The sequence below is a fragment of a genome, unplaced genomic scaffold (assembly GCF_019419815.1).
Source record: "Pyrus x bretschneideri cultivar Hongxiangsu unplaced genomic scaffold, Pyrus_bretschneideri_v1 Contig5, whole genome shotgun sequence".
Lineage (NCBI taxonomy): Eukaryota > Viridiplantae > Streptophyta > Magnoliopsida > Rosales > Rosaceae > Pyrus > Pyrus x bretschneideri.
Window position 1 is genome coordinate 12,410,553 of NW_025999787.1, and position 12,941 is coordinate 12,423,493.

At 37.5% G+C, this 12,941-nt stretch overlaps 1 protein-coding gene across 1 annotated transcript; it reads left to right on the forward strand.

The window, feature by feature from the left end:
- The first annotated feature begins 4,227 nt into the window (after positions 1–4,227).
- Positions 4,228–12,714, forward strand: LOC103964628 (importin-5). Its single transcript, XM_048569081.1, has 20 exons — positions 4,228–5,488; positions 6,054–6,257; positions 6,867–6,971; positions 7,118–7,183; positions 7,269–7,433; positions 7,808–7,882; positions 7,965–8,119; positions 8,497–8,632; positions 8,706–8,775; positions 8,887–9,014; positions 9,104–9,160; positions 9,731–9,916; positions 10,047–10,139; positions 10,334–10,419; positions 10,506–10,572; positions 10,661–10,727; positions 10,807–10,943; positions 11,261–11,352; positions 11,477–11,543; positions 12,065–12,714. Exons 1-20 carry the CDS (start codon positions 4,262–4,264, stop codon positions 12,227–12,229), a joined length of 3,348 nt encoding a protein of 1,115 aa, XP_048425038.1. The 5' UTR covers positions 4,228–4,261; the 3' UTR covers positions 12,230–12,714.
- The last annotated feature ends 227 nt before the right edge of the window (positions 12,715–12,941 follow it).

Genomic DNA, 12,941 nt, shown 5'->3' on the forward strand with positions numbered 1-12,941 from the left:
TTATACTCATTTGGAAGCCCAATGGTTGCCAAAGATGGCCGGAAAATAGCCTGAAAGGTGACTGGTCCGTGGAAAAACTGGAAAACTTGCCGAAAACTGGGTAAACTTTAAACGTTCATAACTTCTTCAATACTCAACGAAATGGAGTGATTAAAAAATGAAAATCATACTTCTCGACGAGATGAAGAGAATGGTACCTTTCTTGAAGGATAACTCCTCGTGGTTTGGCCTGAAAATGGCTCGAAAGTGGTTATCTTGGTCCTCAAGTTAGCCATTTTTCGGTCAAACTACAGCGAGTTAGCCATCAAGAAATGTACCATTCTTTTCGTTTTGTTGAGAAATATGATTTTCGTTTTTGAATCCCTCGATTTCGTTGAGTATTGAAGAAGTTATAAACGTTTAAAGTTTACCCAATTTCAGGCGAGTTTTCCAGTTTTCTCCCAGACCAGTCACTTTTCAAGCTATTTTCCGGCTATCTCCAGCAACCATTGGGCTTACAAATGGGTATAATTGAGTTACGAAGCTTTAAAAATTGTCCAAACTTCCGGGCAAGAGCTTCGGGACACTTAACGGAGTTTTTAACAGAATGACCAAATAATGGATGGTGGACAATCTCAGGGACCACTTCTATTGATTTTCAAAGACTTTTTAAAAATCCCACCATCAAGGATGGAGCTAGTGTATGCCTAGGGGGCAGATGCCCCTACTCATTTAAAAAATATGCATGGTTGCGTTCCAATTCTCAATAACGAGCCCTAATTAAACTACAATTAAAAAATTGGTAGGCAACTAAACTAGTCTACCATTTTGGATCCCAAATGCCCTACTTAATGACAATTTAATTAACAATTAATTTAATTGTGCCTTCTTAATTTTCTAACCATGGGTCGTTAATACACATAAAACTCATCCCACCATGTACGGCGAAGCAATTCAAGTCCTCAACTTCTCCAGATTTTTCCTCCCCTTTCATTCAACCAAAACTCAATTGAATTTGGAGTATTATAGATAGTTGGAGTTCAAGTAATCAATTATCAAAATTCAACACAAGAATTTTATCTCCACAAGGTATTTTATACGACGTTACTTCATTAATTTGTTTTTGGCATTTCAATTTAGAATTTAGCTTTCTAATTTAGAGATCAATGGATGAATGATAACATGATTATTTTTATATAATGGTATTGGTAATGATATTGTTATGCAACGCTTTCAAAACATGAAAACGATTTGAGGAATAATGTAATACGTTGTATGAAAAACTTTATAGATTAATATGTTAGTGTTTTGTTCAATAAATTCTTGAGAGTTTTAATGGTGACTTTGTTGTTTGAGGATACCCCTATTCATATAAATCTCTGACTTCGTCACCATTCATTCAAAGCAAAATCAAAGACCTTGCAATTAAGATCATGGGAGGAAGGAGACGCCCTTTAGGGTGTGTTTGTTTGACATCCTTAGGTCTCACTGGATTGGACTAGACTAATAGCTAGTGTAGTCCAGTGTTTGGCGCAACAAACGCTTAGCTTTAATGACGCTAGCTTGGACTTGCCTCGACTCCGGGCCTCGCTGACTAACGCTAACTAATCCCGACCGAAAGTATGGTATTAGCCAGGACTAGATCTCGTTGCTCTCTTGTCTTCTCCCTGTCTGTCGCAAGCAGCCTTCTTCACTGACTGCAAGCCCCGCGACTTAAACTCTTAGAACCCTGTTCCGATTACCACCCAGTGATTGGAAAGGAAAAGAAGTGGAGGGAAGAGAGGGACGGATTTGGACAAAAAAAAAAACAAAGGGAAGAGAAAGAAGGAGCTGAACGGGAAATTCGCCATGGCCGCCTTCTTCACTGACTGCAAGCCCCGCGACTTAAACTCTTAGAACCCCGTTCCGATTACCACCCAGTGATTGGAAAGGAAAAGAAGTGGAGGGAAGAGAGGGACGGATTTGGACAAAAAAAAAAAAACAAAGGGAAGAGAAAGAAGGAGCTGAACGGGAAATTCGCCATGGCCGCCACTCGAATTGGCGATCCTAAGCTTGAAAGGGATGAGTTGGGGTTTTTTTGGGGAATTGAGAATTTGGGAGGCAAGTCTCTTGTGATGATAATTCCAATCGCGTGTGGAAAAGAGGGAGGAAAGTAGAGTAGTGACTGAGGGTGAAACGGGACAAAAAAGATAGAGAGGAGGGAGACAGTGGTACTGAGAAAATGAGGGAGAAAAAGGCAGAAAAAATGGAAAGGGGAAGGAGGCAATGTGCGGAGATAAAAATGATGGAAGAAGATGATTATAGCGAAAGGGCAAATGATAAAATAATAATAATAAATTGGTAGATTACATTAAATTAATGATAAAATATTGTATATATAGATTTAAAAATAAAATATTAGAGTCCAACTTCTTAGTCCGATGCTGCACCAAACGCTTCACTAAGTTAGTCCAGCTTAGTCTAGTCTAAGCCAGTCCAGCTTAGTCCCTGAAGCTAGTCCAGCTTAGTCCCTGAAGCTAGTCCAGTTCGAGACAATCCGGTGCAACAAATGCATCCTTAGTTCATTGAGGAAGAGTTGTAAAGAAAAAAAGAGAAATAAGATGAGATAGAAGGAAAGAGACATCAAAGAGATAAAATGAAGAATAAAACACTTTAAGGTTTCCCTAAGAATAAGACGTTTAGACTTTTTGCACCCCAAGTTAGGCTTGTGCGACTTGTGTTGAAATTAATATTGGGCTTGGAAAATAAATACCCATGATAAATCAATATATAAAATATTAATTTAGACCTAATTCAGTTCGGTTTCTAAATTTTTAAAGTTAAAACTGAACCAATAACTTTCAGTTTAGTCCAGTTTCTTTGTTTTCGCTTGGTTTGATTTTTTTTTCAATTTCGAATCAACGAATGGTTTTGTTTTTTTTTTCTTTTCGTTTTTCAAGCCCACCTCTATTTCAACTTCATCAATTTCGTCCTTCATATATTATTTTAGTAATCAATGTTGTCCTTGCTCTTGAATTAGTTGCATAAATATAAGGAATCGTTTGCATAAATATAAAAGATGAAGGAGGAGAACTTTAATTAATGAATTTGGAACATAGAAAACCAAAATAAGGAGTTGGCAAAGCATAAACATAAAATTAAAAAATATTTCTTCAATATTTTATAAGTTTAAAAGACAATAGCTAGACCATTGGTCCAATTAGATTGAAATTAAATCAATTCATTTTGAGCCACCAAATACTTCTAAGCTCATTAAACAACAACAACAACAAACATTAAAATGGCCTTCAGAGACACCAGTTGGAGTACATTGATAACCATTGAATTAAGCAAATTGAAAAGAAAATAATTTATATTTATAAAAAAAATAAAAAAATATATATAAAGTGACTTTGTTAAAAAGATGGGCTTTGCTTTATAAAGTAATTGGTCCAACTATTGTTGACATAAATTATATTAAACAGAACAAAATTTTAAATTAAATTTACAAATCAAATTATATTTTATTAATGAAAAATAATTAGATTAATTTATACATAATTAATAATTTAATTGTCAACAATCATATTATTTGATTTAAAAATTAGGAAAATTATTGAAAAGTTCAAGAAAACTTTAGTTTTAATAAAAAATGACAAATAAAGGGGTAATGAATAGTGCCAGAAAAATGTAAAAATATGATTTTTCGTTAAAAGTAAACAGGACTAGATATGTTTCGTTAAAACTCCCTTAAAAATTTGGTGTTCCTAATATTATTCTTTTGATAAAAAAAAAAAATTGTTATTAGCACTCCAAAAATCTCATTCTACATTCCTCACAAGTGTATTTTGCTTTCTAATTATTGAAAATTTGGAGTGACAAATGAGATTTTTAAAGTGTTAATAACAATTTTTAAAAAGAAAAAATCAAAGATATTATTTTATAACATATTAAAGGAAAAAATGAGTCCCATGTCCCTTCCCTCCAAAAATACATTTGGTACGAAAAATATAGTCATAAATCATGATTGATGAGTGACCCACGCCCAGCTAACCAACCATATGCATTTCTTTCCTTTTTATGTACGAGCCCCACTCCTCTGCTCCCGCTCCTACTTAATTCCCCCGCACCCTCCTTCCGCACTCCAAAACTCCCCAAAATTCCCCACTTTTGATTTGATTCAAAAGTCTAGTGAGCGAAAGTGAGTACAGAGAAAAAAGACATCTTCTCTTCGCGGGCTCATCACTGACACCAATCCACGGCCAGGGCAGGCAAAAACCCTAAACAACCGCAGCTGGTTGCGATGGCCGAGTCGACTCAGTTACAGCAAGCCCAACTGGCGACGATTCTTGGTCCCGACCCGGCCCCTTTCCAAACCCTGATCTCCCACCTCATGTCTTCCGCCAACGAGCAGCGGTCCCAGGCGGAGCTCCTCTTCAACCTCTGCAAGCAGACCGATCCCGACTCCCTCTCCCTCAAGCTCGCCCACCTCCTCCAGTTCTCCCCCGCCGCCGAGGCCCGCGCCATGTCCGCGATTCTCCTCCGCAAGCAGCTCACCCGCAACGACTCGTATCTCTGGCCCCGATTGAATCCGACGACCCAATCAACGCTGAAGACGATTCTGCTGACGTGTATTCAGCAGGAGGACACGAAATCCATCTCCAAGAAGCTCTGCGATACGATTTCCGAGCTCGCCTCTGGGATTTTACCCGATAACGGATGGCCGGAACTGTTGCCGTTTATGTTCCAGTGTGTCTCGTCCGATTCGCCAAAGCTTCAAGAAGCGGCGTTCTTGATATTCGCTCAATTATCGCAGTACATCGGCGACATCATGGTGCCGCACATAAAGGAATTGCACGCTGTGTTCTTGCATAGCCTGGGGAATTCGCCAAGCCCCGACGTGAAGATCGCGGCTTTGAACGCCGTCATCAATTTCATTCAGTGTTTGACCAGCTCTGTGGATAGGGATAGGTTTCAGGACCTGTTGCCGGCGATGATGAAGACGTTGATGGAGGCTCTGAACAACGGGAACGAAGCCACCGCGCAGGACGCTCTTGAATTGTTGATTGAATTGGCTGGGACCGAGCCGAGGTTCCTAAGGCGGCAGATTGTGGAAGTCGTTGGGGCAATGTTACAGATTGCTGAGGCCGATTCCTTGGAAGAATCAACAAGGCACTTGGCCATTGAGTTCGTCATCACTCTGGCTGAGGCAAGAGAGCGTGCTCCTGGCATGATGAGGAAGTTGCCGCAGTTTATAAGCCGATTGTTTGCCATTTTAATGAAAATGCTTCTGGATATTGAGGACGAACCGGCGTGGCATGCGGCAGAGAGTGAAGATGAGGATGCCGGTGAGACCACTAATTACAGTGTTGGTCAGGAGTGTTTGGATCGGCTTTCGATTTCCCTTGGTGGGAATACCATAGTTCCGGTAGCTTCTGAGCAATTGCCGGCATATTTGGCTGCCCCTGAGTGGCAGAAGCACCATGCTGCATTGATTGCCCTTGCTCAGATTGCTGAGGGTTGTGCTAAGGTATAGATTTTTATCTTAATTGTTGTGCATTGTTTGTGAAATTGTATATCCAGGTTAACTAATTGTCATTAGTTAGTGATATTATGCTTGGAATTGTTGCTTTTCCAGTTTTACATGGTTCCGCCTTTAACCACATGGTGTAATTCCCCACCCCTTAGTGTAGATAATATTGTATGTATTGAAAAAAAAAGCATGCCTTTTCTGTTGAAGTAATTGAGTTGAGTTTTGGTAAGAGCCAAGGTTTTTGACATGTGTTGAATGTGCTATTGTGTGAACTCGAGTATCTAACAGGTTAGATGTGATGAGAAACATTCGTTTGAAATTATTCAATGTTTGTACGGTTTGATTGTCACATTCACACTTACACAATATAAATGAAGAGCTTCAGATATAATACACTGATGTAAGATGTTTCACATAAGTGATTGTATATTCCTACTATGCAGTTTCTGAGGGGGCACTTCTGTATCCATAAATAAGTGAATAGTACAGCTATGCATTTCCATTACCTTATTATTAATGATGATCGTTAATCCGTTACTTTCATTTTTTTTTTTTTTTGCAGGTAATGATTAAAAATTTGGAGCAAGTGGTAGCAATGGTCTTGAACTCATTTCAAGATCCACATCCTCGTGTAAGGTGGGCAGCGATTAATGCAATTGGGCAGTTGTCTACTGATTTGGGCCCAGATCTGCAAGTTCAATATCACCAAAGTGTGCTCCCAGCATTGGCTGGAGCTATGGATGATTTTCAGAACCCTCGTGTTCAGGTTAGTACCTGATCGTAGCAGCTGGTCCTGTTTCTAAGTGATTGACATGATATTCAGTTTCATTATTTGAATGGTATGGATTTGTATCTTGCAATGCAGGTCAGTTTTTTAATGTACTAGAGGGTGACCACGATACTAACATTGACTGGCACTTTCTCATCTTAAGGATTCTTTACAAGTTGTGCACTGTAGAGCATTCTTATGTGTGTTCTTAAATCAATGTTCTAAGTTGCTAGTTCATCTTATGTCCTTGACTTCAGGAGAAGCCTAATTTATTTAGTTCACTTTTTGTCTCTGGTTGATGGGATGTTTGATTGAGTCCACTCAAAAGTCATACCTGCTTGACTGTATGTTTCTAGTCGAATTTAAGTATGAACTTTTTGAAAAGTACAGTAGAAAACTAATTTTTGGGCTTTTGTTGTGACTTGTGTGCTACCATCGGTGTCTATAGTTGCAAGCCATCCTTCATTTGAGGTTCTTTATTTTCTGAAATTGGAGAAAAGTGATCATTGTGGAATGTGCTTTATTCAGCTCATTATCAAGTTCATGTAATTACACATGCAAGATTATCTATTTATTGCTTCCTTTTTTGTAATTTGTTACCTGCAGGCACATGCTGCTTCAGCTGTGCTGAATTTCAGTGAGAATTGTACTCCAGATATTTTAACACCGTATTTGGATGGAGTAGTGAGCAAATTGCTTGTACTTCTGCAGGTAATGCTTCTCAAGATTATGTGTGTGTGTATATATATTATATATACAAACACCAAATGCATGATGTAAAACCTTACTTCATTACATGCGTTTAAACTAGTATATTTTTTTTTTTACTAGTGCCTGATTTATCACGTCTCATGCAGAATGGAAAACAAATGGTGCAAGAGGGTGCCTTAACTGCTTTGGCATCCGTTGCTGATTCATCTCAGGTATTGTACTATATAATGCGATATTATAGGTGAAGGTTTTTTTGTTATTTTTTATGGATCATTAACTTTGATGGTAATTGCGTAGGAGCATTTTCAAAAATACTATGATGCAGTTATGCCTTACCTGAAGGCTATCTTGGTGAATGCCACTGATAAGTCTAATCGTATGCTTCGTGCCAAATCGATGGAGTGTATTAGTTTGGTTGGAATGGCAGTTGGAAAAGAGAAATTCAGGGAAGACGCTAAGCAAGTAAGTCATTATACATATGAAACTACGTTTACTTTATTGGACTTGGGATATGAATGGCAATTTGATGAATGATTGGTTTCATGTTAATTTTTAAGGTGCTTGTGCATGCAGACTTATGCTATTTTGAACCATTTCCTACCTTACTCCTCAAAAAAGAATTTTGATTTTGTCAAAATTCATAAATTGACTTCTTTATTTTTCCTTTTCTACACTCTCCTATGCTCAAGTTAAATGCTTCAGCTCTTTTCTGCTTATAGTTGGGAATTTAAATATTGTCTTTCAACCGGTGCATTTTGGCCAATCTAAAAACCAAATAGAAAAATGTTGCTGCCAATTTCTCTAATCACAGATTGGTGGTTACTGTTTCTCTGAAGGTCATGGAAGTGCTGATGGCTTTGCAAGGATCTCACATGGAGACAGATGATCCAACTACAAGTTACATGTTACAAGTATGCCCTATCTTATAATTGCACTAAAACTACTATAGAAAGACTTATTATTTGCAATAAAAATTTATCTACAATATTGTAGGCCTGGGCTAGACTCTGCAAGTGCTTAGGACAAGATTTCCTCCCATATATGAGTGTTGTAATGCCTCCTTTGCTTCAGTCTGCTCAACTTAAGCCAGATGTAACCATCACATCTGCAGATGAAGACAATGATATTGATGACTCTGATGATGATAGGTCTGAAACTTATTCTCATTTCCTTTTTTGCTTCAGTTCCATACAAACAGGCATGTACGATATCTCAAATGTTGCACCACTACCTATTTCTTGGTATCCTTCCCATTATTTGATATATAATGTACCTGAATCTAGTGTAGTTTCATATGAACTTTCACTGCATGGATAACCACAGTGGCTTTAAGATCCACATCAGCATTTTTTATATGCTTCTATACTGGATAATTATTTGGTTAAGTTACCAATGAACTGATTTAGAGTGTTTGAGGTATAGTTTTGATAAGTGAGTGTGTAAAAGATAACAAGATCTGGAAATATTGCTGTTATGTAGCTCTGTGCTACTTCTTCTCTTGCTAAAAGCTGCTTTTGTGTTTCAGTATGGAAACAATTACTCTTGGGGATAAAAGGATTGGAATCAAGACTAGTGTCTTGGAGGAGAAAGCTACAGCTTGCAATATGCTGTGTTGCTATGCTGATGAGCTGAAAGAAGGATTCTTTCCCTGGATTGATCAGGTATTCGATAGTGTCACGATTATTTTTTTTGTCCAACTTTGGCTGCATACTTATTAAGGTCATATTTATGTAGGTTGCCCCAACTTTGGTTCCACTTCTTAAATTTTATTTCCATGAAGAAGTTAGGAAGGCAGCTGTTTCAGGTAGTATTAATTGTTAATACTCAATGTTTTTATTTTCTCCTTCCTCTACAAATTTTGTTGGAGATTACTCCATTTTTAAATAAAGAGATATCTACTCTTTTTTTTTTCTAGCAATGCCGGAGCTACTGCGTTCTGCAAAGTTAGCTATAGAGAAAGGCCAAGCTCAAGGTCGTAATGAAACATATATAAAGCAATTGTCTGACTACATTGTTCCAGCTCTTGTGGAAGCATTACATAAGGTTGTTCATTGTTTTTCACTTAAGCCTCCTTGATCTAGGTGTAATGATTTAAATATTCTCTGAAGTATGAGATTGCAATTTGTGTGCAGGAACCTGATACCGAAATCTGTGCAAATATATTGGATGCATTAAATGAATGCTTACAGGTTTGTCATTTTTCATTAAGAAATTGTATGAATTTCCATTGTGACCCTGTTTGTTTTACTTTTTGCACTTACTCCGCACCAAATGACCAATTCAGTAGTGCTGGAATTGCTATATTTTTCCCTGCAAGGAAGTTGTCAATACACTCATGATTAGAAATGTTAATTAGATACTGGATACTAGTCACGTTCCATGCTTTGCCACTTCTATTTTAGTTTCTTTTCTTTGCAGAATAAAAAAATTCGTTTGATTTGCAAGAACTTTTATAATTAAATATTTGCCTTGATTTTGGGCATGAACTTGGAAATGCTAGCAGTCACTGCAGTGTAGTACTAATTAATTGTTTTGTAGTGTCCAATCCTTCATTTCAGTTTGCATGGAAACAACAAATGAGCCAAATGCTTTGGGAGTAAATTTTTGTTGAATTAATCATACTTCACTCTGTTCAAAAAACAAAAAATTTGTTTTTGCTTTGTTCACAAAACAAAAAAATTGTTGTGGCGTTTTCATTTTTATATCGTATCATTTCTTGAGTATGGCCCCATACATGCGCCTTGTATCTTTGCTTTCAGACATCTGGACCACTTTTAGATGAAAGCCAGGTCAGATCCATTGTGGAGGAGATAAAGCAGGTGATCACTGCCAGCTCCAGTAGAAAAAGAGAGAGAGCAGAAAGGACCAAAGCAGAAGACTTTGATGCTGAGGAACAGGAGCTGATTAAAGAGGAAAATGAACAAGAGGAAGAAGTTTTTGATCAAGTGAGTTTTTTTAGCACAATCCTTAGGTAGCTCGTCAATAATATTGTTGATTTTTTAATTTGTAGGCCATCGTTTATATAGTGTGGGACTTTGTCCTGGTTCTCTTCAACACTTCTTTTAATTGTTCCAGGTGGGAGAGATCATTGGAACTTTGATTAAAACGTTTAAAGCCACTTTCTTGCCTTTCTTTGATGAGCTAGCATCGTATTTAACGCCTATGTGGGTAAGTTACGTCTCACGGGTGCAGCCTTTCTTTCAGTTCCAATTTTAGGATTTTAGTTGTTTATATTTGCTTGATCACTCCCTAGAAATCTTCACCCTGTGGAAGAAGAATGTTAATTTTTTTGTCAGCCATTATGTTTGAGCTAATTTGTTTGTCTTCTGAATTATATTATTCATTTTGGGTCCTAAACACAGGCCAAGGATAAAACACCTGAAGAGAGAAGGATTGCAATATGCATCTTTGATGAAGTTGCAGAGCAGTGTCGTGAAGCAGCTGTAAAGTAAGTTTTTTTAAATAGAACCTCAGGTTTTACTTTAAGTAATTCTTGTCATTCTATACTCATTGGTTCTGATTTGGTTGGATCAGATATTATGACACATTTCTTCCTTTTCTGTTGGAGGCTTGCAATGACGAAAACCCTGATGTTCGACAGGTCTGATCTCAACGAACTGTTTCAATATGTATCAGGTTGCTTTTCCTCATTAGTGTTAAGTGGTTTTTGTTTTACTTTTGTTTTTCAGGCAGCTGTATATGGACTTGGTGTTTGTTCAGAGTTTGGTGGAGCAGTAATTAAACCTCTCATTGGCGGTAATTCTGCTTGCATATATTAAATAGATGAAATATTTATGTATGTTTATGAGTAACATTTTCTTGTGGCTTTGTACAGAGGCTCTATCAAGGCTGAACGCTGTCATCCAGCATCCTAACGCCCAACAATCTGAAAATGTAATGGCATATGATAATGCTATTTCTGCTTTAGGAAAAATTAGCCAATTCCACCGTGACAGTATTGATGCAGCTCAGGTACTAACTTTTATTTGCTCTGTTGTCATATGGTATGATCAGAATTTGTCGTTGGTGTTGTTATGGAATATATGCACAAAAAAGTAACGTTAGAGTCTTGAGTCTTGACTATGAGTATCCGACTACTGTGCTATACAGTACTCTCTAGTACCTTTTTTGTGCGCATGTTCCTCAGTTTAGTGCAACACTATATCATAACTTGTCTTGCCAACTATCTCTTTCAAGAATTAAGATTAATATATCTTTTTTATTGGTTTGATTTATTTATTATTATTTATTTAATTTTTTTTTATTGTCAACCTTTCGGAATTTTGCAGGTCATTCCTGCTTGGTTGAACTGTTTACCGATTAAAGGTGACTTGGTTGAAGCCAAAGTTGTTCATGAACAACTTTGTTCTATGGTAGAGAGGTAGAGTTTCAATTTTCTTTTACTTGTGCCTTGTTCTGTTAATTGTTGCCTTTTCATACATTTACCTTTTGGAATATCATTACCAAGCAAATTCATAGAGGTGACCCTTGTAATCGATCTACAGGTCTGATCGGGAACTTTTGGGTCCCAACAATCAGTATCTTCCCAAAATTGTTGCAGTGTTTGCAGAGGTTTGTAATCTTGAATCTAATTTAGCACTCTTAAGCTATATTTCTCAGTGTCATATACCATGATTGAAATCGATGCTTCCTCAACAATACATTTCTTATTATTCTATTCCATCAGTTTGTTTGAATATATGTATCTTGTTTAATGATTGTTATTGAGGTGAAGCAATTATAGGCACAACATTTATCGTATATCATGATCAAAATCAATGCTTCCTCAATAATTCATTTCTCACTCATCTATTCCATCAGTTTGATTATACGTATCTTATTTAATGATTTATGGTATGGTATAGATGTGTGCACACCTTGGTTGATTGAGCCATTTTTTCTTTGTGGCAAGATCTAGGGACTCATTAACGAACAAGTATAACTGTAACCTAAATCTAGGCTTTCTTTTTCTCGTCTAATTGATATCTTAACAGTACGGGCAATCAGATGGTTCCACTTAATGCATGTTTCTTTGTAATATATATTCAAGCTTTGCAGAATATTTACTTTGAGGGGTGTGATTATTCATGCAGGTTCTATGTGCCGGTAAGGATCTAGCAACAGAACAAACTGCAAGCCGAATGATTAATTTGTTAAAGCAGCTTCAGCAGACGTTGCCACCAGCTACATTGGCCTCAACGTGGTCCTCCTTGCAACCCCAACAACAGCTTGCACTGCAATCTATCCTCTCCTCATAAGTACTTTGGCTTGCATTGAGCACATTGCCGCTTTCAGATACACTGTTCCCTGTCTTGCGTGTTCATTGTACGTCACCAATTCTTTTCCATAAGATGCTTCCCATCAGGTCATTTTTGCGAAAAGTTTTACAGCAACCCGTCAGCATCTGATTAAGCGTGGAAGTCATTGTTGCGGTTTGGTCAAATCATTTTTTGTAGGGTGTATATGAAAGTGTTAATTTATAGTGACGATTTTGAGTCTAAAAGAAAAGAAGACTTGTTGTTCCTGTTGGTGCGGGTTTCTTTTTTTTTTTTGTTTTTGTTGGTGCCTGAGGTTACGAGGGCTGTTGGTGAGAAAATTCTCGTGGGAGTTTTGGTCTCATCATGTCTTGTATTTTCCTATACCTCCGATGTAAGAATCTGTTGATGAAATTATCGATGGCGATTCTTTCATAATGTTTTCAATTTTGATCCCCAAAGGCAATAAAATTGGCTTTACGGTATAATTTCAACGGTATGTGCTGTTGTGTTGGATCGATATATCCTTGAGGAGTGCAAGAGTTTTAGAGCATCCAAAGATGACATTTCTGATTCCATTTCTTTGAGAAACAATGCCAAAGAACAAAGCTTGGCTCCTCAACGACATGTAGAAGTGAGCTAATCTCGTACTTGGGCCTGTCTCAAGGACCCTAGAGCCTGAGACAGGAACATGGCTTGGGGAGCATGACCTCTA